Source organism: Nilaparvata lugens, chromosome 2 (assembly GCF_014356525.2).
Source record: "Nilaparvata lugens isolate BPH chromosome 2, ASM1435652v1, whole genome shotgun sequence".
In the NCBI taxonomy this organism is placed as follows: domain Eukaryota; kingdom Metazoa; phylum Arthropoda; class Insecta; order Hemiptera; family Delphacidae; genus Nilaparvata; species Nilaparvata lugens.
The window spans coordinates 77,170,216-77,196,477 of record NC_052505.1 but is presented as its reverse complement, the minus strand read 5'-3'; the positions used below and the strand labels follow the sequence as shown (position 1 = coordinate 77,196,477).

The 26,262-nt window shown below is 35.8% G+C and overlaps 2 protein-coding genes across 3 annotated transcripts in view; one reads left to right on the top strand and one right to left on the bottom strand.

The window, feature by feature from the left end:
* Window positions 1–7,903, top strand: part of LOC111050811 (WD repeat-containing protein 3) — a 39,441-nt gene extending 31,538 nt beyond the window's left edge. For both annotated transcript variants that reach the window (XM_039421764.1, XM_039421765.1), the window contains exons 13-15: window positions 5,348–5,517; window positions 6,371–6,590; window positions 7,674–7,903. In XM_039421764.1, the coding sequence (XP_039277698.1) occupies window positions 5,348–5,517; window positions 6,371–6,590; window positions 7,674–7,838 (555 nt within the window). In that variant the 3' untranslated portion in view covers window positions 7,839–7,903. The remainder of the gene's footprint in view (window positions 1–5,347; window positions 5,518–6,370; window positions 6,591–7,673) is intronic.
* Window positions 7,904–9,358: 1,455 nt separating this feature from the next.
* LOC111050806 (cadherin-86C) overlaps window positions 9,359–26,262 on the bottom strand; it is a 59,104-nt gene continuing 42,200 nt past the window's right edge. The window contains exons 15-21 of the mRNA XM_039420205.1: window positions 17,524–17,620; window positions 17,125–17,226; window positions 16,032–16,266; window positions 14,837–14,948; window positions 14,011–14,144; window positions 13,447–13,517; window positions 9,359–12,609 (exon numbers count right to left, since the gene is read on the bottom strand). Of these exons, the coding sequence (XP_039276139.1) occupies window positions 9,359–12,609; window positions 13,447–13,517; window positions 14,011–14,144; window positions 14,837–14,948; window positions 16,032–16,266; window positions 17,125–17,226; window positions 17,524–17,620 (4,002 nt within the window). The remainder of the gene's footprint in view (window positions 12,610–13,446; window positions 13,518–14,010; window positions 14,145–14,836; window positions 14,949–16,031; window positions 16,267–17,124; window positions 17,227–17,523; window positions 17,621–26,262) is intronic.

The following is a 26,262-nucleotide window of genomic DNA, read 5'->3' as shown; positions in this document are numbered from 1 at the left end:
ATGTATGATTATGAATTCATACTATAAGTACCCTACAATATATATCCTTCTGAAAAAATGATAATTCTCTAAGACAAGTGGATTGGTTGAATGCCTGTTTGAAAGACTACGAAAGGATGACAACCTCTTCAACCAACTCGGAGGGCATTTCTATTCTAGAAATTTAACTCTCATACACTTAAAACAGGATAATGTGTGGTAAATTCCAATTTCTTCCAAACTCCACATTATTTTCCTATAATCGGAGAGAATAGTTGGGCATATTTTAAGATATTTTTTAAAATTGCAATTTATTCAGTTTATAACGCTTTTATGATGTGAGTGTTATCAAATTCAAATTCAAATATTCTTTACTCCATACAAAAAACAGATTACATTGTAATACAGAGCATGTTTTACTGGAATACCCCTACAAGACTATTCGTCTGAGTGTAGGGGGTGGGTTCCTGTTACAGTGGGTAGCCAATAGTCTATTCATAATATTATATAGGTAATAGAATGTCCGACTTTAACAAGAAGAAGGTAAGTATTAGATAGTTTGTATTATAATTATGAAATTAAAAATTACCTATTACATTGTACATTGACGAAATTTCATAAACAGAAAAAGATTGAAAAGAGTAACATATATTATATTATACAGATTCGAGAATTGGAATATGAATAAATTCTTGAGATTGCATGAGTGGAATATATTTTGTATATACTTATTGTAAAAAATAATGGTAGCTTCTCATATAAAAAGTTACCGAGGAACAGAAACCAGCCGATTCCACAGTGACTATTGAAAAGAATATAGTAATGAAGATGTGTAAATCTATAAACGATTAAATAAAGTATGTGGTAAATATAAAGAGAAGAAAGGTAAGTTATGAAAATTTATAAGCTCTCAAAAATGAAAAAAAAATCTATGTATGTATAAGAAAAGCTATCAAATTAATAGAGATGATCTTAGTGCCAATAAACAGACTGAAGCAGGCTTTCTGACGACTCCCAGCCCAGGCGGTATAGCCACCCCTCCACCTTACTCTTGAATGCAGCCACACTGCATTCATCCATATCAGTTCTTATCTCAGCGGGCAAATTACGATAGACCATTTGAGACAAATAAAAAGGTGTGCTCAGCTCCACTCCATGAACCACCTGCGGCGTCGCAAAACCGAAGTTAGCTCTATACCGTGTAGGATAGGTATGTAAAATATCTGATAAAATTTTAAGTTTATTAGTTTTTATGTAGATCAATAAAGATTTAATGTACAATTGCCTTACATTTAAAACTGTAAATTTTGTAAAAAGTTGTGCTTTTGGATATCGGCATTCCTTATTTAAAACAGTTTTGATCATTTTTATCCTAATAAATAGGATGCAAAGAACTTATAACAGCTCGTCTGGGCGCCTAGATGTCTTCTGGTTTTCTCGCGCTAAATTCCGGAGAGCGTTATATGATAATTAAATCTTGTGTAAGCATGATCTGATCAAATGAATAGTTGGTGTATAACTGCGCGAGGTCTACTGTTCACAGAACTACTAGCAGTTTTGTGAACAGTAGACCTCACGTAGTATTCTCATCCACCTGATTGAAACTATAGACCTTATGGAAATACAGCAATAGACTGGCTTCTCCACACATCTGTGTAATCACTTGTCAGCTGATTTATGATGAATAATTCTTTAATCTGACTTTTACTGTAATATCGACTTATGAAGGAGGCTCCTTTTACCTTTCATATTATCCTTGAAATGCAAAATTTCCAAAAACCTTGTATATACGTCGACGCGCAATTAAAAAGGAACATACCTGTCAAATTTCATGAAAATCTATTACCGCGTTTCGCCGTAAATGCGCAACTTATAAACATTTGAACATTTAAACATGTAAACATTCTAACATGTAAACATTAAGAGAAATGCCTGACCGTCGACATGAATCTTAGACCTCACTTCGCTCGGTCAAATATCAAGTTATGATGTTCATTTCTCTTCTTTTCTGATACTTTTTTAGCAGTCAGTCCAGTAGGAAATTCATAAACTAAAAAAAACTACTCAAGTTTCATGATATTACGTGATAATAAATATTAATATGTTATAACAATAAAATAAATAATAATTTTATTATAAGTGCAATGAAAGTGAAACGAGCTCTAATGTGTCTCCAAATTTATTATTAATCTTGGTGAACAGATCTTAAAATTAGCATTGCATTATGTTGATGATGTTTATTATTGTTATAAAATAATGATATTGAATGTTGATTGGCGAAATGGAAACATGGGTCTGATTTCTGATTACAAAGTTTCTTCCTTTAATTGACAACTAATGAATTGCGTGTGTTTTCTGTGTGAGTTTACCAAGGTTAATTGAATGGAACAATATGCCCACAACCCGGATGTTACACCGTTAGAGTTTTCTGTTTGGGGGCATTAAGCATTGGGGAGTCCGATGGTAGCAAGCATTCAAGAGAGACATCAGTGTTTTCAACACCCACCATTGAACGATTCTTATAATCAACCGTGACAAGTCCTTTCTGTGTGAAACACAAAATGCAATAGCCAAAAAGGTATCAGAGAAACAAAGCTCTCCATTATATTATAATGGTACGATACTCAGTTTTCAAAAAAGTGACCAGCACTGATGCCGACTCCATAAGGTCTGGGTAGGTAGGTAGGTAGGTAGGCTGTGGAGCCCACCCAAAAAATATTTTGGGGGGGCTGAGTCCATAAAAAATTCTGATCAATTATATGGAAAAAACCCCTCCCCAGACCCCTAACCAATGAGCCCACCCAAAGATTTTGATAAGTCGGCGCCCATGGTGGCCAGGGTATAAAAGTGATAAATTCAGAATCTTCATGTTCAAATGCATGTTAAACAGCTCATTAGTTAATAATAGTCCAGTTACGAGATAGTGAAAAAGGGCAGTTTTGATAATTAGTTCCGAAAACGCAACATTTTTCGGGTAATGATTCTGGAGTATTGGATATCTTTACAAAAGTTGACCTTATAGAGCAAGTGAGAGAAAAATGAGTATATTGTGATTCCAGGCTATTAATTATGTATACTAACATCCTGCAAAAATTCAGCTTCACCAAATATTATGGATAGGGTGACTTATGTAGTTTAAATGAATGTAATAATAGTAATACATCAGCTTCTTCTTCTTTTCTCATGTTATCTTATTCTCTTCATCTCCTACTTATTTTTCTTCATCATCATGTTGTAGCTCTTCTTCTTTTTCTCCTTCTTCTGCTTCTTACTATTATCTTTTTGTCATCATGTTCTATTATTTATTCTTCTTCTTCTACTCAAAATCGTCATTTTATTCTTATCATCTACTCATCTTCTTCTTTTTCTTCTCCTCTTCTCCATCATTCTATTCTTCCTCTTCTTCTCCTTCTTCTTCTTATTTTTTCTTCTTCTCATTGAAGAAAGAGAAGAATGGGAAGGAGTAGCAAGATAGAAATAAGAAGTGGTAGAACATGAAGAAGATTAGATAGTGGAAGAAGAAGGAAGAAATCTTCTTCTTCTTCTTCTTCTTCTACGAGGAGGAAGAGAAAAAGAAGAAGAAGGAGTAGCATATGAGAGAAATAAGAATTAGTGGATCATGAAGGAGGAGAAGAGGATAAGAAAGATGAAGATATACTATACAATAGTGATAGAAAATATAAATATTTAGAAGATGATGAACTGAAAACTTCATATTTTCTTCTTCTTCTACTTCTCTTTTTCTTATTCCTTTACTTCTTCTTTACATAGAATTCTCATTCTTACAGAACACAGAGCTATATAAATGATACAGTCATGATTCAGCTGTGAGAATGTTGGGATGAAATGCAAAGAAAACAGAAGGCGGTTGAATAATATTATTATCACAATAGTCCTATAATTGCTATAATTGCTTCACATGTTGACAGGTGTCTGGTGCCGAGTTGACTGTGTGTTTGCATCTGTGTGGTGTGTGTGTGTGTGTGTGTGTGTGTGTGTGATAGTGTGAAGGAGTGAGGCGCGACTACCTGTCAGTGGAGTGGGTGATAGAGTTGTTGTGAGGACGGAGTGCGGAAGGGGGGTGAGCGAGACCGGAGTAGGGTTCTGCGCGCAGTCTACAATCTGGCAAAGGAACTACCTCGATTACGCATGAACAGTATGTCCTATCCCGCTAGCCTTCTGTAGTAATTCTGTGGTATAACCATCCAGCAGTGCGGCCTCAGGTTAAAGACTTACATGCTCTAAAGACATTGCTTTGTTTCAAATAATTGTGCTTTCTTTGGTGTTCAGAATTAATTTATTTTTAGTAAATTATTTATTTGAATTAATTATTTGGAAATTATCTAATACTCGCACATTCAATACATCGCACATATGAATGACACCCATCGTGATCCTGTTATATTCTTGTAACTGGCTGAATAAATCATGTTTCATAAAATATTGGAAGTGTGCGTTGTAATCCATCGAAACGATTAATTTTGTTGCATTTCTACATCAATTCATTCGGCTCATATGACTCATTCGACTTCAAAGATGTTGTTGCAATTCTTTGAGACCTAATCACAATGAAGTTTGATAAATCAGGTTTGTTCGCAATTATTTGAAACTAAATAATAATGAAGTTTGATAAATTAGATTGTGTCGCAATTATTCAAAACTCAGTCATAATGAGGTTTGATAAATTAGATTTTGTCGCAATTATTTAAAACTCAATCAAAATGAAGTTTGATAAAATTGATCTTTTCAGTCCCAATCCGATTACAGAGTAGACTTAATTAAATTGTTATTATTATATCATTGGTATAATTTCATCCACTGACCACCTGTAAAAGGGGTATAAGGATATGTCAATTTGTCATTAACCAAACAGTAACATGTTATCTATCTTCTTAAACCTCCATCTTGAGGTTTGTAAAAATGGTTATTTTCCTCCACTAAGTAGGCACATATGAATAGCAGCTCTTTTTTCAATAAAAGTCTGAAAGCTTTACCTGACGTTTCTTTCATGTGAGATGGCAATAAGTTGAACATCCGGATACCTGAACTCCTCACCCCTCGCTCATACATATTACTTCGGTGTGCATCATCTCTCATATTATTTCTGTATGTGGTCGAATGTTGGTGAAATGTTTCTCCTGTATTGAATTCATTTTTTTTTCAAAAGCATATTGTTTCCAGAATATATAGGCTTAGAGTGGGAGAATTCCAAGTTCTTTGAAGTAGGGCCGACAACTAGTGTTATAAACTTGTTCAACGTTAAAAACTTCAACTTCTTTAATTGTAAAAAAGTGATTTATTATAAACCTTTATTTAATGTACTTTATTATTCTGCATCTAAATGTTTTTTGTTTAATGTAATTTGCAGGCAGAGTTGTTGATAGAGTGTCTGCAAGTGGGTGGAGAGTACAGAGTTGAACTGAAGAAGGCGCAGCAGTCAGGCAAAGCGGCGCCGCCTGTTCCCGCCATCATGGCCGCCTTTGGCGCATCCACTCCCAACGAATATCTCCTCCAAGTTCTGCTCAGAATCAGGACAAGGTATGCATGCATATTTTCAAATCAATACATTCTTTACTCTGCATTCAAATTTTCATCCTTTATGAAGAAATAAAATTTTCTATTTGAGTAGTTGTGAATGTGATATTGTGGTAGTTAACCGTGTTGAATGAATAGACTAGGCATTGTCGAACCATAGATTCATTGAAAATCAAGATACTGGTTTCGGTTGTTACACCATTAACAAATAGATTTACCAGAGTTACCTTCTGGTAACTCTTTAACAGAGATTATTTTATTCCCATTATGAATGAATCTCTGTGAAGGAGATTTACCAGAGTTACCTTTCAGTTACTCTGTACCAGAGATTGATAATGGTGTAACAACCGAAACCGGTATCTCGATTTCGAATAAATCTATGGTTGGACAATACATAGTTTTTTCATTCAATATAAAATGCCCTTTTATATGAAACTTTTCAGCTCGATTCTAAATCCAATTCAGGATGAGATTGAAGTTGTGGCTGAAGGAGAAATTTTATGACCAATTTGGTGAACTGTTAAATCAACGATTTCCAACTGTGATAATCTTACTGTTACATGAACCATTTCAATTACGAACTTGATTTCATTTGTATTTATATTTTTTTATTATTATCATGTGTGTATGGCCATTTAAGTTTATGTGACTTGCGTCAACAATGCATGACATTAATAAAGTTGAATGAAATGAAAATATTTTCGAAAGTTTGAATACTAAAAAATGTACTTCTACAAATAATAAGTATGTAAAATCAAATTGAATCAGTTGTATCGGTTTGACCTCTTCCTGTAATGATTCTAAATGTACCAGTAATCTTTTGAAGTTATAATAAATTAGAATTTGTAATTTACAGCGAATTGGAAGAGGTTTTGATATTTCTGCCTTTTACGAGTGTTTGTGAGCTGCTGCCTCTACTGGGCCCACTTCTGCAAACTCCGCAGGCTGATATTGTCTGCAGGATCCTAGTATTTCTCACTAGAGTTCATCATAAGTCGATTGTATCGAATCAGGCCCTTTTGAAAGTTATACAGAAGTTGCACGCTGTATCATCCGCCAATATTACGAAAATGAAGGTTAGTTCAACCATTATTAGCTTATTGGGAAAAACCATTAATTTAAGTTTATGCATTCTAGTTATTCCTCCCTATTACATGTTCTTTCTTCTTTAAATTTATGATAAGATAATAATCTCGAAGATATTTGAGAAACATTGATTATTACTTTTATTTTATTTATTGTAAAAAGCACTATAATCATGATATATATTAGAATATATACTTTATTATGACATTGGAGGAAAAACTAGGCTGAGCTTGTACTATTTGAATCTGTACTTTGAATTTTCTTGTTCAATTTGTTGCTCACGTTATTTTTGCTATCTTTAAAAAATATTGTTTATGATGTAAATCATGTTGATTTCATTTATGGCAATCACAGTTATTAAAATTCACTGCTCAAATGCTCCGTTCGAGCTCTTATAAAGGTTATGCTCGAAATTATTTACTTTGAATGAGGCTGTGTCTGAAAACTATGTCTCCTGCCATATCACAATAATTTTTATTTGCAAGCCAATAGCCTGAAATGATGCTATTGCCTCACACAATCTCAGAATCGAAGCCACTGTTTAAGAAGAATTGTTTAAAAAATGTAATTTCCAAATAAAATACTGAATCAGGTACAAAATGGTAAAAACCACTTGAGGTCAAATAAATTCTAGCATAAGTGACTTACTTTAAAATTAATTTCAAGGTGAAACATATGAGAAATAAAAATATGTGTTGAAAAGGGTACCTTTATTTTAAATTTTTATCTAAATACATGTAGCCCTAAAGTAAAAAGTGAAATAAGTAATTTGTTTTGGCTTCTTGTCTCCCAGTTGATCTACTTTTCAGCCTTTATTCTTCTACTATTTTTGTACCTTCAAAACAGGAGTTATGGGTCTTAATCTCAATTATTTGGAAGAATATTCTCTTGTTGTTCATCTCTCCATCAACATATTTTTTGTTCCTAATGTTATTAGTATTTATACGCCGTATATCATGTACCATCTTGAATATATCTATCGGAAAGAATTGGATTTGATAGAGATATTAGCGTTTCTGAGCTTCATTTACATCACTGGAGATTCAATTTTAATTTTCTTCTATCATTTACAGGATACGATAGGCGTCAATCTTCATGGCCTGATGTTCCTTCAAAGAGAAATCGAGATGAAGGAAGGCGTTCAATTTTTCTGGGATGCAACACAGAAACGGAAAGAGAAGCAGCGAAAAAAGCGGTTAAGGGAGAAAGCTGCCTGGAGAGCAGTTTTGACTCTGTAAATGTGAGAAAATCGATAATTGTTGGTATGTTAACATATTACAAATAAATATTTTAGATAGAATGATGAATTCCTCAATTTTTCATTGTTTCACCACTCAGATTAGCATACCTAATTCGCACAATGAAATAAGATCCTTTATTGAGCGGATTTTGTGCTCTGTATTTTCAATTCCAAGGTATTGCTTTGCAAATGCTCTATTATTAATTCAAGTAGTTGTTTAGTCGATGAGTTGGGTTATTGAAGATGCTAAATTTAGCTATTTACATACAATTATGAAACATTTTATTGGGTAGTAAAGCTGAAAATACATTACAAAATCAATTTATGATCTATGTACAAATTGGAATTCACTACTAGTCCTTCTGAAAACATGTCATGGCAGTGTTCAACATTCAGTGTGATATATTTACAATTGAGAAATAAAATGTTATCACTACATTGTCAAATTCACAAAAAGTGAGTTATCATCATAATTCACAATCGTGAGTATTTTTAATCTCTCACTCACTCAATTATTTTGTGCTTTCAAACAATCAGATAATCAGGTACACTTTCAACGAGTTACTATCACTTATCAACTTATCCTCAATCTTGAAACTTTTGTGAAAATCTTGATTATTCATTTCAATATGTTGTTCAATTCCACCATTCTTGTGTGATAACATTGAAAACTAATTATGATTTGATTACCAACAATTTTTTGAAAGTAAAAACTCTGAAAATACACAATCTGTACAATTAGCTCACAAAACACTATTGCTCAAATTATTTATTTACAAAATTTGATTTTAAGCACATTAATATTATTATTGGGAAATTACTATCCTATTTATTGCTTTGAGGCTAAAAGTTTGTTATTAGTTTTGAACATCTTATGAAATTCTTAGTATCTTACATCTCACTCATAATATAGATTTATATTGAGCGACAGAGCTCTTCTCTTAAATTTCCCAGTAAGTTTTAACTAAATTGTCAAAATATCTTGACTGAAATTTAGTTGGCATTGTTAACAGATTATTCAATTAAAACTGCAATAGGGTGTTGCAATATTAATGCAGTTGTTCTTAGGGTATTGTCCATTCTGAAAACTGCATCCAATTTGAGTTTTTTATTGGTCGGATTTTCAAATAATATCTTGTTTTGTCAAGAATTAAAAAAAGTACTTGTATCTTCTATTACTGTTTGAGAATAATCTTGAATAAGAGTAGAATCAAAAGTTAAAATGTGGGTTCGCACTTCTATAGCAAACTTATTTTTTCTTATAGTATCTTATTGAGTTGAACATGAAATGTAGATAAGATATTTTATTGAATTCTTCCATGCTGTGAATGCAGTTTGTATAAATAATTTGAAGAAATATCATCAATTATACGTTTTCAGAAAATGATTCAATATTTATAGAAGAAATACAATCCAATAGAAGTTCCAATTAAACTTCTTATGTAAAAAATATGCCAATTATTATTGACAAATTTTGAATTTTCTAGCATGCAATTTAGTCTTCTTATCAGGTTTTCCTTAGGGTGGAGTTGGTTGATCCGTTGACAATTTTTGTGTTTGCATTTCATCATATGCTATGGTAAATACACTCTTCTTCTCTAGTAAATTATGGTTTCTTCTTCTCAAAACCTGACTTGGGGGCATCATAAGTGACATGGCTATTCCAGAATCTAAATCTTCTTCCCTATCTTTTTTATTGTCCTTTTTCCCGATCGGTTTCAAAAACCTTATAGTGTTAACTTTCGTTTGGTCCTTATTTCTTTCCTTTTCTTCTTTCTCTTTTGATTTCTCTTTTTCTCGGTCTTCCTTTTTCAGCTGTTTCTCTTCTTTTCTCTTTTTGTACCATTCCATGTACCGTGGTTGTCTCCCTGCTTTGTTTGCTGATGATTGGAAAGCCATGATAGTTTTGTTGAGTGTTACTTGGCTCTTATCCAAGGGCTCTTTCTTGAATGTGAACTTTTTCGATTCAGCTTCAGGTTTTTTGCCTATGCTGTCAATTTTCTCTGTTGATGTTTTTGATTTGTCTTCTTTCGAATTTGAACTGGCATTGTCACATTTGTGTTTAGCTGATGCTGGTGTTGCGAACAACCTAGAAAGAGTTTTAATTTTACCAAAACCTCTCTTCTTTTTCGCTACAGGTGTGCTCTGTAGTGATTTTGATTTTTGTCTCTCGGCTTCCTCTTTGACGGTGTCGAGTTTTTGAGCAGTGGCTCCCACATTGGGCAGGTGACTTTCACTGGAGCTCTTCATGCGCACTTTCTTAGCACTCTTTGCAAACCGAGTGAAGCCTTTTATAGCGCCGAAACCAAACACACTCTTAGTAGAACCAGATGACGTGTTGCTCTTGGATGTTTCGCGTCCTGATTCGGCTCCACTCAGATTCAGGCGTGATGGGTCAATGGAGGGAACAACATGTTCTTCGGGTGTGGAAGGCTGGTCTATTGCGATTGTTGGTGATGGCGGAAACGATGTGGGGTTATGTTGGGGGGATAGGTGATGAGCTCCCGCCCCCATTGCTCCCATTGCCCCCAATGTGTGCATGGAGGGGTGACCTCCCATTGCAGCCACTTCTTGAGGAGTCATATCTCCTCTTCCGCCTCCCATCGCACCCAAACTCGCCAACGTATGGAGTGATGGATGTGTACCATGCAGTGTTACATCTTCCTGACTTGTTACATTTCCCATTGAACCCATAGTGCTCATATTAGCCACAGTTTGCAAAGATGGATGTACAGGAGAGGAACCTGGAGGCATGTTCATAGCACCTGGACTCAACGTACTCAGAGCGGCCATTGTTTGCATTGAAGGGTGATGCATGGGAGATGCACCGGCAGGCACGTTCATGCCTGCGGGACTGAGTGTGCTCAGCGTTGCCATGGTTTGCATCGATGGATGAACACCACCTGCTTGTTGAATGCTATCTGAGTGACCACTCCCACTGAAGCCCATTGAGCCTATGTTGGCAATAGTTTGCATAGAAGGGTGAGTGCCTCCTTGACTATCTTGCATGCCTTGACTTCCAAACGGCATGTTGCTCATTGCTGCCAGGTTGCCCATTGTTTGCAGTGACGGGTGAGTGCCTCCTTGACTATCTTGCATGCCTTGACTTCCAAACGGCATGTTGCTCATTGCCGCCAGGTTGCCCATTGTTTGCAGTGACGGATGTGCCCCATGCACGTTCAACATCTCCCCACTCGCCCCATGCATCACACCCTGTTGTAACTGGTTTTGAAACATAACTCCATGAGCTGTTGCAGGCATTGATGTGGGATACCTTCCTGGGTCGTTCCCTGTGTTGTACATTGCTGATTGTAGAGATGAATATTGTATGTCATTCCTCTGTACATCTGCTAAAGTATTTGCATCTGTTATTTTCAAATCACTTGTACTTTTACTTTTGCTGTCAATCATCACTTTTCCATCACTTTCCTCATCTGTTGTGTCCTTATTTACAATGATATTATACATTTCAGTGGATTGAGGTACAGCCTGCTCCTCATCGATTGCTCTCCCACCGGCTGTTTTCAGCATGTACAGTTTTATTCTTGTAGACTGTTTGCGTAGTAGACTAGCCTTGGTGGCTGCGAATTTCGGTTTGTTGTTGGGTTTCTCGACAACTTTTGTAGCTTCCACAGCACTTTCAGTTTCTTCCATGATTGGTGTCTTTATTTCACGTTTCTCACATCTTCTTAGTATATCATCAAAACTGTCACTCCTTCTTGTAGCCCCCTTTCGTTGTAGAGCCCTTCTACACCTAGTTTGCCTTCTGACCGCTTTTTTGCGACTTTCCACTCGCCCGTTCTCCTCACTTTCGCTCACTGATTCGTCATTGTCGCTCTTGGCTCGCCGCCTGGGTGGCCTCAGCGTGTGCAGTTCGTTCTCGTCAGTCTGTGTGCCGCGGTCCCTGTCCGTCTGCGTCCCCATCGACGTCATCACTCCTGGCAAACTCTGTGTTTCATCCACACTGCTGGCGTGGCCCATGAATCTGCGCTGCTCCTCCACTAGGAATCTGGTGAGGAGCAGATCGCGTTGGAGAACTGTGAGTCGTCCAACATCCTGAGATGACAGCTCTACGTCGGGTTTGTACTCCATTAGCCTTCTAATCAAATCACTGTCGCCTCTCTCTTCAGGTTTCACGCCGTTCTTCTCATTTTCTCTTCTTTGTTGATCTTCTATGAACCTTTTCATAATTATATCTTTTCCCTCATTTTCTTTGTTTTGGTGAGTGTCCTTGACAACAGTGTAGGGTCGATCAGGTTGGTTGAGTCCAGGTCCATTCTCCTCGTGCATTCTTCCTCTAGTCATCAGTCGCAGAATCTCGGCATTGCCGTCTCTGATGAACATCTGGTCTCTGCTGCGTGGCATGTCCTCCATGTCATCGTCCTGATGTCCCACTCGGATCCTCCTCTCGGTTCGGGCGCCGTCGGAGCCTCGCTCGTACTCGTGGCGTCGTATGGAGTCTGTGTCGTCGTCAAGCCGATTAGGCATGGCGAGCCGTGACGGGTCCAGCAGACGGAAGTCTGCGCCGTCGATATCCTCTACAAAGACCGGCTCGCCAGCCGCACGGCGATCGGCCATCTCCCGAGTGTAGATGACGTTGGGTCCTCGGTCGTGTCGCTGGACGACTGAGTCGCGCGGCAGTCGCACGTACTCCGGCTGACCGCTCTTGTTGACTATCATCACTCGTTGGCCCTGCTCGTTTCGCCGGTTGAAGTGGGTGCGGTTCGAGTCGTCGGCGCTCCACGCCTCTTTGTAGCCCGTCCATTCAGCTGTCAAATTCAAAAATAAACATTCGTCAATTTCGTAAAAATATAATTTTCTCTAAAGCTGGGTTAACACATAACAAATGGTATTTACAACAACATTCGAGACATATTCTGATGTATCTCGACACATAGACACTAGTGGGATGCTGCTCGATAGTTTCATGCTCAATGAATAGTCTACATGACAGAGAAAAGATAAATAAATAAATATTTAAGGAACATTTATCACAATAAAATTCATGCATCTGAACATAAAATTCTCGCCGATTCAAACTAAGCTAATGATTGACAGGTTACTGTTATGTCTGATGTAAAATAAATAACGAATGGTACTAACAACATTCAATACATATTACAGGAACATGTATCACAATAAAATTCATTTATCTGAATATTGGGATTCTCGCCGATTCAAACTAAGGCAAAGTTTAGCAGATAACTATTATGGCTGATGTAAAAAAATTAACAAATTGTACTGTTTCGTAGAAATTTAAAAATCTTGATAAAATACTCCCAGTAATATGTGCGAGAACAGGCTCTTAGATGAAATTACTCATTTGACGAATATTTTTAATCTATCTGTGATCTTTGTATGAGAGAATAATTTCATTCGTTAAAGATGCTTTCTTTCAAATATCACCCCAAAACTGTTATAATATCTGTTTGTGGTTACGAGAATCAATTGGTCAAGTTGATTTAGAATTCTGAAATATTCGATGATTCAATATTTATCATTTCAAATTCCAATGAAAGCTTATTTTTTTAAAATCAAATTATTAGAGGCTAGTTTTCGTTCATGTTTAATAATGAGTGATGGAAGATTACAGATGAATTTCTTACCTTGAACGCCTTTCGACTCATGTCCTTTCTTTGTGTATCCATCTTCAGGTGTGCGATTTCTGCCTCTTTTCCTTCATAAAAAGAAAATCATTTTATAAAAACCTCTCCGGGAATTTCCATTTGAAGCAGCTATTTGTAACGCAATTTCTATAGAAATCTTGAATAATCTAAAATTTATGAGATATTTTCAAACGATTGATACAGTATTAGTCGAAATTGTTGCAATGTTTCATGAAGAGTACATGCGTTTCAAACTTTATTTCAACCTTAAAGTAACTTTCCTTGCATTTATCTGCTTATTAACTAGAGAAGTAGTGATGTAATTATGTAATGTGAAATATTATTAAAATATCACTGTAATGTGAAATACATACTGCATTGATCTCACATTCTGAGAAAAATTTCTTACATTTCCAAACTACGCCAGGTCATTATAGTCCATTATATCCATTTCTCCTAATAATCTAATAATAAGCTGATGAAATGTTAATTTAAAAAATGTTCAATTATAAATTATTTTTTGATTTATATATTTTTTCTCTAATACAAAAACTGTTTTCTCACCGACTAAGAGCTGCATACAATGGACATCCGGAACACAGGCAGCAGAGTAGTAGGGTGAGAATCATCAAAGCTATCAGTATCAGAATCAGCAGTAGAATCCAAAAAAGGATTTGATTTTCAAAGTTGTGCTCTCCCTGAAAAAATGTACAAAAATAAACCATTATTAAGTTCACAACTCTTGAAACCTTCAGATTCATTTCCAACATTGAACAACTAATAGATTTGATTTTTAAAGTTGTACTTTCCCTTGGAAAATTGTAGGATGAATCCATTATGAGTCAATCCATAGGTTAGAATCTATTATTAAAGATTACAACTCTCAAAACCTTCAGATTTCTTTTTAACATTAGATATTGAAACGTGTCTGCAGCTTGTAACATTTGTACTATTCCAATTTCATGTTAACCACTATTCTTAACATTTGTCATAATGAGGATGCCTATTCAGTAGCATCAATTTCACCATAAAAGTATAAAAATAATAAAGATCACAGATTGCAGGAAATAGAGACTTGTGTGACCTCAAGCCTCAAGGTCGGGCTTGGTCCTTGTCTTCACTATTAATTAATTAATTAGTTGTAACTCATAGATAGTCGCAAGTAATTTGTTCTATTGACATTTCTCCTTGGCACTTTACTAGAAATCTCGCTAGATTTCAAAAATATCAAATAGTTTTTCTTCTTTTTTAATAAAATAATTTTTTCGTATTTCATCAAGTAGAATATCCAAAATAAGAAAAAATCTTCTTACTTTATGATAAATATCTTCATCAAATTCATTCATCTCCTTATTCTATTATGGAAATTATACAAGATTCAGGTACTCACGGCAGATGCGGTAACAACGAGTGCTGTTTTATTCCTGTATAACTTTTGTTGAAGTTTTTCTAGATCAATTATTGTGTTCCCATTGTACATAACAGACGCTACAACAACGCTTCTGAAAATCATAATTTACAAAATGTTATTGTAAAACACCCAAAAACGTTTCATTCTTTTTTATTCATTCTCTATTATTTTATTGCTTCTTCCTCGATTGGACTCTTCCATGTCAGAATGTAGCTCACAATATTTTATTAAATCTGAAATCTACTATGGAATAATTATTCCAATGCGTAATAATCAATCAACTGAGCCCTTAATAGATTTACATATTATATCTCCTTACTTACTTTTTTGTAGATGTTTTTCATGAAAAAGAATAAAATTAATTAATTAAAGGCTATTTTTAAATAAGAGAGAAGGATGATGGATGTTGTAGAATGGCATTATTATTGCTATCGATCAGAAATTTCGACACTGAATTGAGACCCAAGTAATAATTCAAAGCCTACCTGCCTGAATAATACATCTGGACTAGACAATTCGTGAACAGTTTAAAATGATTGGAAGCTAGTAGCTTCATAGAATCAGAACATTATTTATGGACAATAACATGTTGAAAGTATAATAATTTGTAGTTTTACTGGGTATGAGAGCTAGACGAAAGTATTGTCGTATGTGTAGCCTGGTAAGCTCTTTTGAAGAAGCGACTCGCAGCTAGTGAGTATAGTATCAGAGGCAAACAAGTAGATAAACTTACGCTTATCTTTTTTCTATGATAGAATGTACATTCTATACATTCTATACTTATTATGGTATTATAGTACTGGCATTATGAATTTATTTGGTTCAACTAGATTTATCACTAGCTTGAATCAGGCTGGTATTACATTTTTAATATCTAAACTGGCTCTTTATTTTCTCTGTTTTGGCCGTATTATTCTTTTCACTTGTGCATGAATATGCACAAGATGATATGAAAATCTGAACATTAGCGCTTGGTGGGATCAAACCCACATCTCTTCCAGTTTATCAGAGGTAAATGGCGCCTAGTTATTATTTATTTTGAACTTAATTCAAATCAAATTCAATCTGATTTTTAAGTCCGGTTTCTAGGATACTTATTCCATATAATGGTCATTGAACATATAGATTTAACATTATATTCAATAACTGTCCTAGAAACCGATGTTCTACTTACTTGTCAGTGTCCGGATATCCGACTGCCAAATCTTGTGTGCCCCCCTGCACAGGCAGACCCACGTAATAAGGCCGAATGCTCTGGATGGAAACCCGCCCCGCCGTCAGAGCGGAGAGCATTTCTTCTAGAGCTTTTTTGTCCGGGTTCAGACCGGGAACAATGAAAGTTATCGTCCGTGCTCCGTTCTCTGGTGGAAATATCCTCACTTCCGCCATGGACCACAGTGTGGGAACACCTGGGGATTGTCAACAAATTGGTCGCTATTATTCAGTCATTTACAGAAAAATGATTTCCTCCAAAATCTAAAATAGAAATTCTCTTATTCTCATAGTCTTCATTTTAGATTTTGGAAGAAATAATTTATATTAAATCAATCCATTTGTTTGGGTCAAGACATAGTGGAGCGTCGAAGGCAGCTTTAAGCTTGAGAATGGTGAAAATAATGCATGTATTTAAATGTTGGCGCACATAGTATCTTCTGACCCATATAAATTAATACATTCATTATTTTCATCACTCTCAATCTTGAAGTCACTTTTGCCGCTTCACTATGTTTCCATCCCAAGTCAAAGAAAAATAGGTTCCTGTACTAATTTACTTACGTTCATCACCCATAAGCGCTGAATGACACTTGAGGTGCCGATTATTGCTCTTGAAATATTTCGATATTTGCGTAAACCGTTGATTATACCGTTTATTGTTCTTCAAGAAGAAGGAATACTACTAGAGTTTGAACAATTACACTAGAAAAAATACTATATTGATCACAATATAATCAACCAGTATTAACAAGCTATAAATCAAGAATTATGGACCAAGAGTATGAGGACAAGCTGTATAAATAAGCTAAAAAATATGCTCGATAAAATAATTTATTGATTCGTAGAAGATTTTTATCTTGAATATCGAACTAAATATAAAACAGAGGAGAATTCAATAATTACATAGATAAGTAACCAATGTAAAAAGACAAAACATTCAAACTTGGATAACAATGGGATAGTAGTCATTCACAAAGTAATTAAAAGTTACTGTACTGATCTTTACATCTTAACATACTTAGCTATCAATAAAATGGCTGAAATATGCTCACCTAAATCATAAGCTCTGACCATAAGCACAATAACTGAAGACATCTTAGATTCACTTGCTTGTCTTTTTCTGTTGTAAGCCAATGCTTTTACAGTCACTTCGCCTAAAAATGATAAGAACGGGTTATGGTAACTACACTCAAACATGAGAAACACTCATATTTATTAACAATAAAAAAGGTATTTCAGTTACAGAAACCGATTCTATTTGGATTTAAAAAAGACGGCCCGAAAAGGGCCAGAAAATTTAAACTACCGTACCTCATAAAAGAAATACTTACTCTCCCAAAAATATATGTTGTATATCGAAAAGCACTTCTCTGTTTCAAATATTTTAAAATATGAAATGTCGTGTTCAGAGTTAGAATAATAATATTGTTGAATAATTGATTATTACTAACCTGATTCTGCATTGATAGCAAAACTGTTTCCGTAGTTCCCACTGACAATTTCATATCTGACCACATTGTTAGGAGCTTCTGCGTCTTTATCAACTGCCTGTAAATTGAAAAAATACGGGTTCCATAAATTTTAATGATTGTTTTGACTTTACATCTAAAGATAGGTTGAAATAGTTACCGTACTTGAATGATCATAATTGATCATCAATGCTTAAAATTTAACTTTACAATTCCGGTAACTTAAATTCTCATTTGAAAGTAATTCTTTCCTCGCCTCCACCTACTGTTTTCCTTAACATAGTACAAAGAGAGAGAAAATTAAATTACTGCGTATTTTGTTCGATTCGGTTGATAGAACACATCCAATAGGCCCTACAATAAAACTGTGCGATCTACTCTTCACTTAGCTAGCCTACTAGTTATCTGATGATTATCATATTTTTTGTCAATTAAACGATTTCAAAATCTTAGTTTCCGTAATGAATCCTATTATAATAAAACTTATATACAGTATTCATCTTTTACTGGATACTTTTAATTTCTATTCTTTATTTGTGTAAAATCTGACAAAGCATTTATTGGAACGGTTCCACTTGTTACTCGTTCCGCTACTACGTAGACTTCATGTCGTCATTTGCGTCTGCGCTGACCAGTGACGTCACAGTCGGTTCTTCGACACTGCTTTAGTCAAGCTGGTTTTCTATACTTCTATTCGTACTTTTTCGTCGGATTATTTGCCGTTGCAATTTTAATATTTATACTATTCGATTTTTTGGAATTTAATCTTGTCTTTAGGCATCTTACTTTCTAGATATTTGCCACTTTTTCACCAAACGTTTGTAGACGTTTCACATACGTGACTGACATTTCCGCCTTTCCCTTTTTGTTACTAGTGCCTTTAGGTTTGCTGTTTGTCTTTCAATGGTGGATAGTTGGGTGTGCGTACCTTGCGCCCGGTCTAAACTTTTCATCTGAATTCATCGGACCTACGAAACGTTTTTAAAAGTGAATTATTCTTCAAATTAATTCGTTTGTTCTATTCTTCAAGTGTGATTCAATTATTCATCGATTTCTTCACTCATTTACTCTGTTAAATCTTTGATAAACTTTGTCAAAAATTGCAACCTCGTGTGAGCGTTCATCGCTATTTATTTGATCTACAGAACGTTTTTAAAGTGTGAATTATTCTACAAATTAATTCATTTATTCTATTCTTCAATTGTGATTAAATTATTCATCGATTGCTTTGCATATTGCTCTGATAAACTTTGTCAAAAATTACAACTTCGTGTGGGCTTCAATTGCCATTCTTCTACAATTGGCTTCACCTCGTGAAACTCAAACTTTCAAGTTCATCATCTCTACCGTTTGGAAATCAATCCAAAAATTCCACAACTTGAAGATCGGATTATTCGTTTGGTATTCTACTTGCTCCTGCCTACATTTCCACTGGGGGATTCACCTGCTGTGGTAGACGGTTCCATGCTTGTCATCGCATGGCCAGATCACTTCATCGCTTGCTGATGTCCTGTTCCTGTGGGTATTGCGGAGTCATTGCCTGTCTGCCTGGCCGCATCTCCTCTTCAAAATTTTATTCAGGTTATGTAAATCGTTCTATTCAATTTTCATTTACGTATGTGTCATAATTGATTTATTAATGTCTATCTTGACATTCAATTCACTGAGGCCACCGATGCCTAATTATCATTTGATTAATGTCTATCTTGACATTCAATTCACTGAGGCCACTGACGCCTACTTATTGATTTATTAATGTCTTTCTTGACATGATTCACTAAGGCCACTGACGCCTAATTATCGTTCGATTGATGTCTATCTTGACATTCAAATCACTGAAGGCCTATGCCGCATATATTTTTGTGTATTTTACCTGTTGAGCATTATTTACAGCTTATTGTCATTTTTTAATCATTAATATTGTACCTTACAGCAATAACCTTCATTATAGCACTCAATTTATATTCATTTCAGGTATCATTAATACTACCTTTTCGATTATTGTCAGGCTTCAATGGTCATTAATGTCATTGACCTAATTTCATTTAAATTTTGTATTTCTCTACGTTTTTTCACATGTTGTAATTTACCCAAGATATTTGACTTAATCTACTTACAATTGCTTTTGTATGTGGCCATCTGCCTATTATTATTTTATTGATCCCAAGATATTTGACTCATTGTTTTTGTATGTGGCCATCTGCCTATTATTATTTAAAGATTCAAAGACTTAAAGACTTAAAGATTCAAAGACTTAATCTACTTACAATTGTTTTTGTATGTGGCCATCTGCCTATTATTATTTTATTGATCTCAAGATATTTGACTCAATGTTTTTTGTATGTGGCCATCTGCCTATTATTATCTTATTATTATTAAATCTTATATTGTTGATTCATTTAGTCTTTTATTGGTGTACTTACCACACTTCAAGCTATCAGTATTTTTATGCACATAATTCAAGGATTTATTTGTAGGTATTTATACCAACTATCATTCACAGTCCACTGCCCTGCCCTTGGATTCTGTCATAAAAATTGGTTCATCCGGGCCAGATTTCTTGATCCAGTGTTTACCTTGTAAAAATTGGTCCTCCTGCCCGTCATCTTTGACCCAGTTTACCTAGGATAATTGTTAATTTCTATTACCCATTTCTTGGTCCATTGAACCTTAGGGTTTCAGTGACCGTGTGCCTAATAGTCTAGCTTGACGCCAATGATTAGGTCCCACTATAGAGTATATTTTATTTCATTGTACCTTTGTATGTTTATATTGTTTAATATTAAGCATTCACACACTTGTTTCAAATTTTCAGTACTGGCTGTAACTCAAAGCACGCTGCGACGTGTATGCACCAGCTATCAACTATCTTGTACCCTGAGAGACTGAACTGCACTGAACTGGTCACAGACGGCTATTGCGCATTGAGAAAACAACACACGGCAAACTACACCGCCTTGCGAGCCCGCTACTTGACTCGCCGCACAGCAAGCTTGATACAACTTGCCTCAAACGCACAGGCGTGCCTCTCTGCGTACTGGACCAGCGCCCAAAGTTGCTTGTTGGCGCAGCAATCGCATTGCTACAGTGCAGCATCATGTCGTTCACTCAGGTTTTTCTGTTAGTTTTTAAGCATGTCCGATCATGAGGAAGATTCACTTCCTGAGCCTTCTGCTCTTTTCAATGCAAGAGACAATTTACACCAGGAAATAGATTGGTTCATAACCAGCTATAACGATTATGTTGTGGACACTGAAGCCACTTATTATCAATTGTTGACTGTCAAAAACGAACTAGGTTCACTTAGAATTAAGTATAATAAGATTCACGAACAGCTATGGAATGCAGAGTTGCAAACACAAGATATTTCAACTCATTTTGAAATACTTAATAAGTTTATCTCCATTACCTCTAAGGCAAACGCTGCATTAACTGCTTTTGAAAGCAGACAACGCAACAATGAGGCCACTGCTGGTGCTTCCCAGCGGCCAACATCTCAAAACTCACATTTAGCAAATTTTCAGTTGCCTCAGATTCCGCTTCCACGCTTCAATGGGGAGCTTTCAAAATGGCAAGCATTCTCAAGTGCTTTTACTAATATTATTGGTAATCAAGATAACATTAATGACTCATTGAAATTTTTCTATCTTCGTCAATCACTCAGTGGTGAAGCTCTTGCTAGAGTGGAACACATTGAAGCTGACGAAAATGGTTTTCAGCTTGCATGGAACCTCTTAAGGGAGAGGTATGACAACAAGAGATTAATTGCTGCCAGGCACGTCACGGCAATTGAATCTCCGCCTACCATAAAGCGTAACTGTCCGCAATCATTACGGGCATTCATTGACTTTTGCAAGTCCCACATTACCGCGCTCGAAGCGCTTCAACTTGGAGTCCAAATCAAGGACTTATTGTACATGCACAAAATGTTGTTGCAGTTGGATACTGCTACTGTTCGAGAATGGGAAAAGAGTGTTGGTATACACGACATTCCCACCATTGATAAATTTTGGAATTTTTTGGAATCACAATGCAAAATCATGGAAGCTGTTGCTTCAAGCTCAGCTAACCATCATCAAGGAAATGTACAGCAAAGTACATCCAACTCGGTTGGTGCTCATAGCAAGCCGAAGTTCAATCAAAATCAATCGAATGTTCAAGCTAGGATGCAGGTTACTACCTCTTCTATGTCACCTTGTAGTTTTTGTAATTCTGTTGGTCATTTTCCAAATCGTTGTAATGAATTATTGAAGTTGCAGGTTACTGATCGTTGGAATGCTGTCCGTGACAAAAGGTTATGTTATAATTGCCTCAAGCCTTTCGCACCCAATCATGTTTGTTCCGACAAATCGTGTACACTTTGTGGCAAGAGTCACCACACTGTTCTTCACAGGTCGTATCCTCAATCACGGGACACTCAGCCTACTTCTAAGGATAAGGTAACTTCAAATGTTATTCATTCTCAATCTTTTGCTCCCTCCAAGGGTAAGAATGCTGTTTTGAATTCCGTCATGGTTCAGAATGCGGAAACAACTAAGCAAGCTGTTTCTCATGCAGAACAGCCTCAGAAGAACTCTCATGTCACAATGAGCTCCACTTCGTCACTGTGTTTGCAACAGCAATCAACTGTCGCCTTGTTACCTACTGCCGAGGTTTTGGTTCAAACTTCTAGTGGAGAATTTATTAAAGCAACCGCTCTTTTAGATTCTTGCTCTGATTGTAATTTGATGTCAACTAGGTTGGCTGAAAAATTGTCACTTGCTGCTTTGTATTCTGACACTTTGATTCATAGTGTAGGTGAGAATAAGACCAAATCATCTGTTTCTCATTCAGTTTGCTTGTCTTCAGCTGATCGTTCGTGGTCGGTCGAAGAAAATTGTATTGTAGTTGATAGCATATCATCTAATGTTCCTAGTGTGAACATTGATCTTTCTAAAATTTCAATTCCTGTTGAACTCAAACTAGCGGATCCATTGTTTGATCAGCCTAAGCCTGTAGATCTGTTACTTGGTGCTGGCATATTTGCATCTGTTCTTCAGCCTGGTAAATTATATCTAGCTCAAAACGCTCCCATTCTTCAGAAAACCAGTCTAGGTTGGGTCATAGGCAGGTGATTTGTTGGAATTATTGGTGGGTGCTCGGGTGCGTGGTGGAAGAGAGCACCCACAGGTTTCTCCTGTCTCGGCTGGCAATCCTCCTTCTATTGTCCTTCCTGCGGTTGAATCTTTCGATAGTGACTCTTGTTTGGTTGTGGCTGGGCCTCCATCTCCAAGCATGGAAATACCAGTCATTACAAGACCTCGATCTTTTTTAGATGCAACAAAAAACATAGAGATCCATGTTTAGATTATGTAGATATAGTGGATGATTTTATTGATTCTAGATTATCCTCAGATAAAAACAATAGTTATGAAAAGAAAGAAATGACAGTCTTTCACTGGAATGTCCAATGCATCAGGAACAAGTTGGACTCGGTAGAGTATTATCTTGGAAAACTCAATGTCGATGTCGCCTGTATTGTTGAGACTTGGCTGGAGCCTAGTGAGGTGGAATTCTTTGGCATTGATGGGTATGTTGTTGGTAATGACTACTGTAGGGGTAACAGGAAGCATGGTGGGTGTCTTATATATGTAAGGAATGGTCTAAAATACAAAAAAATTGAAAGTATAAACAAGTTATCAGTAGAAATGGTATTGGAAGTGACAGCTGTGCAGTTATTGGAAACAAATATTATAGTCCTATCCCTGTACAGATCAAACACTGACAACAATAATTTAGAAATATTCTTGGAAAGACTAAGTGGGGTATTGGAAAATGCCTTCAAATACACTGACAGACTTATTTTATGTGCAGACTTCAATTTTGATTTCATGAGTGATGATAATAATATTAAGGGTTAAAAGAGCTTCTAGTTTCATTTGGTCTCAGGGTGGGTTTCAATAGTATAACTAGGCCCAATGCATTAAATGGAGGGACATGTATTGATAACATTGTAACTACGATTCCTGAGAATTCATTTACATGTGAAGTTGTGAGAACATGGTTTTCTGACCATTGGGGTCTGGTTATCAGGAATACTCTCTCCACTAAACAGACGAAAGGAAATATTAATGAAACGAAGACAATACGGCACATAAACGATAATAACATTTCAGTTTTCCAAAATATTTTATTTGAAATGAATTGGACTAGTTTGTATGTAGAGAATAATTTAGAATTGAAAACGTCATTCTTTCTAGATACATTGAAAAAATAGTAGATACAGCTTTTCCATTGAAAATACTTAAAATTAAATCAACTGCTCCCAAACCCAGTAAGGTTTACAATCTAGAACTGCTCGCTATAAAGAACACCTGTGATCTGTTGTACAGCGCTTACCTTGCTACTGGTAATAATGACATAAAAATACAATATAAGAGAAACAAAAAAGAGTTTAGGGACAAACTAGAGACTATCAGAAGAAATAAGAATGACAAGATAATTTCTGAATCAAAGAACAAAAGCAAGGCAATCTGGGATGTGATTAAAAAACAGTCTAGTAAATCATTGTTGATGAAAAACAAAAGTCCATTAAGTTCAGACCAGTTCAATGAATTCTTCATAAAAAATATTAGTAAAGTGGTTGCTGAGGTTGAAAGTAGGAATTCAGCAAGTAATCCAATTGATTTTTTAAATTCTGGTTACTGTAAACCCTCTTATAAGTTTGAATTTGAATTGATTGAAAAAGACGATGTTATTCGTGTTCTTCGGAAAATGAAAGCCAGCAATAGCACAGATGTATATGATATAAGTCCAAAAATGCTGAAAATGGGTTGTGATTATATTATAGATCCTTTGATAAATTTAGTGAATAGTTCAATTATTGATGGTGTTTTTCCACAGACTTTAAAATTGAGTAAAGTCTTACCTGTCCATAAAAAAGGTTGCAAATCTGACTTAAATAACTTCAGGCCGATAAATATAACCACCACTGTGTCCAAAGTTCTTGAGAGTGTTTTGAATATGCAAATAGTAAACTACTTTGAGATTAATGGTCTTTTTAGTAACTCTCAGTTTGGGTACAGAGTGGGGAGAAACACAATTAGAGCTGCTGAGGATCTCTATAAGGATTGCTTGGACTCCTTAGAGAATAAGTGCTTCACTCAGGCTAAGTTATTTGATTTGTCGAAAGCTTTTGACACGGTTAGATAAACTCTTATTCTATAGGTTTCAGTCCAGATCCATAAGGATGATTGAATCATATCTCAGCAATCGTTTTCAGAAAGTTGCATTCAATGGATCGGAATCTCAGTACTTGCCTGTCTCTCATGGGGTTCCTCAGGGGTCAATATTAGGTCCAATACTATTCCTAATCTACATTAATGACCTCCCAACTATAGTTGACCCTCCAGCTAAGAGTTATCTTTTTGCTGATGATCTTTGTGTGTTTCTGAGCACGCCAACAGAGGCTTCCCTGAATGTTGCTGCACAAGAGGTTACTCAGTCAATTGAGAGGTGGTGCAACTCAAACTTGCTGTGTGTGAACTCCAACAAGGTTCAAGATTTGAGATTCACTTATAATAGGAGACTGCTGGTGGTAGATGCGGAAAAGGAAGCCAAATTTCTGGGATTCACTCTGGACAACTGTTTGAGTTGGTCCAGGCACATTGATAAAACCGCTGGAAAGCTTAATAGAGGAATATTTATATTAAGAAAGTTAAGGACTTGTGTCAGTGTTGATGTTCTAAAGGTACTTTGCTCACATTCAGTCACACCTGTCTTATGGTGCTGTACTGTGGGGGTCAAAGGCATATAGCTCAAAACTATTTCGTATCCAAAGAAAGGCAATCAGGCTTATATGTGGTCTGCCGAAACGTGCTCAATGCAAAGAGAGCTTCAAAGAATTAGAAATACTGACATTTCCCTCTATTTTTGTTCTTCAGTGTCTGACCTATGTGAGGGAGAATTTGAATGGTTTTGTTGAGCAGGGAGTATCCCATGAGCATCAGACTAGAGGCAGGAATAATTTGATCACCAGCCGCTACGAGTATTCTAGCACGCAAAAAACATTTCTATTCATTGGTGTGAAGCTTTTTAATATGCTCTCTGAACAATTTAGAGGTTTGCCAAATCTAGTTTTCAAGCAGAGGCTGAAGATATTCCTAATCAGTAACCCCATTTACACTTTCCAGGAGTTCTATGAACTGGCTGGGACTTTGTAAAATTATTAATATTATGTTGAGGTACCTACATTAAGTAAATACTGTATCAGCTACTGCTACTTTTCATTTCTGTTTGTTCGTTTTTATTTGTGTGACTGCATTATATTATCTTATATTTGAGTATATATATATATATATATATATATATATATATATATATATATATATATATTTTAATATCTTTCTTTGTTTGGACATGATATGAATATATCATGATATTGCAGTTCTTTTAGAATAGTATATTTCCAATTATTGTATGTGTGACATTTGCTGTACATTGTGACGGAGGTAATGCTTCTGAAGACCTAAGAAGCGGTTACATTAAACTTATTCTATTCTATTCTATTCTATTCTATTCTATTCTATTCTATTCATATTTGGTTCTTGTAAAGCTATTCGTCCTATTGCAGCACCTCGTTCGTGCCTCCCCGCTTCACCTGTGGCCGCTCCCCGTAGGGTCACGTCGAATTTTCTGACTTCAAATGATGTCTCTCATCAGTTAGAGAAATCAGTTAAGGTA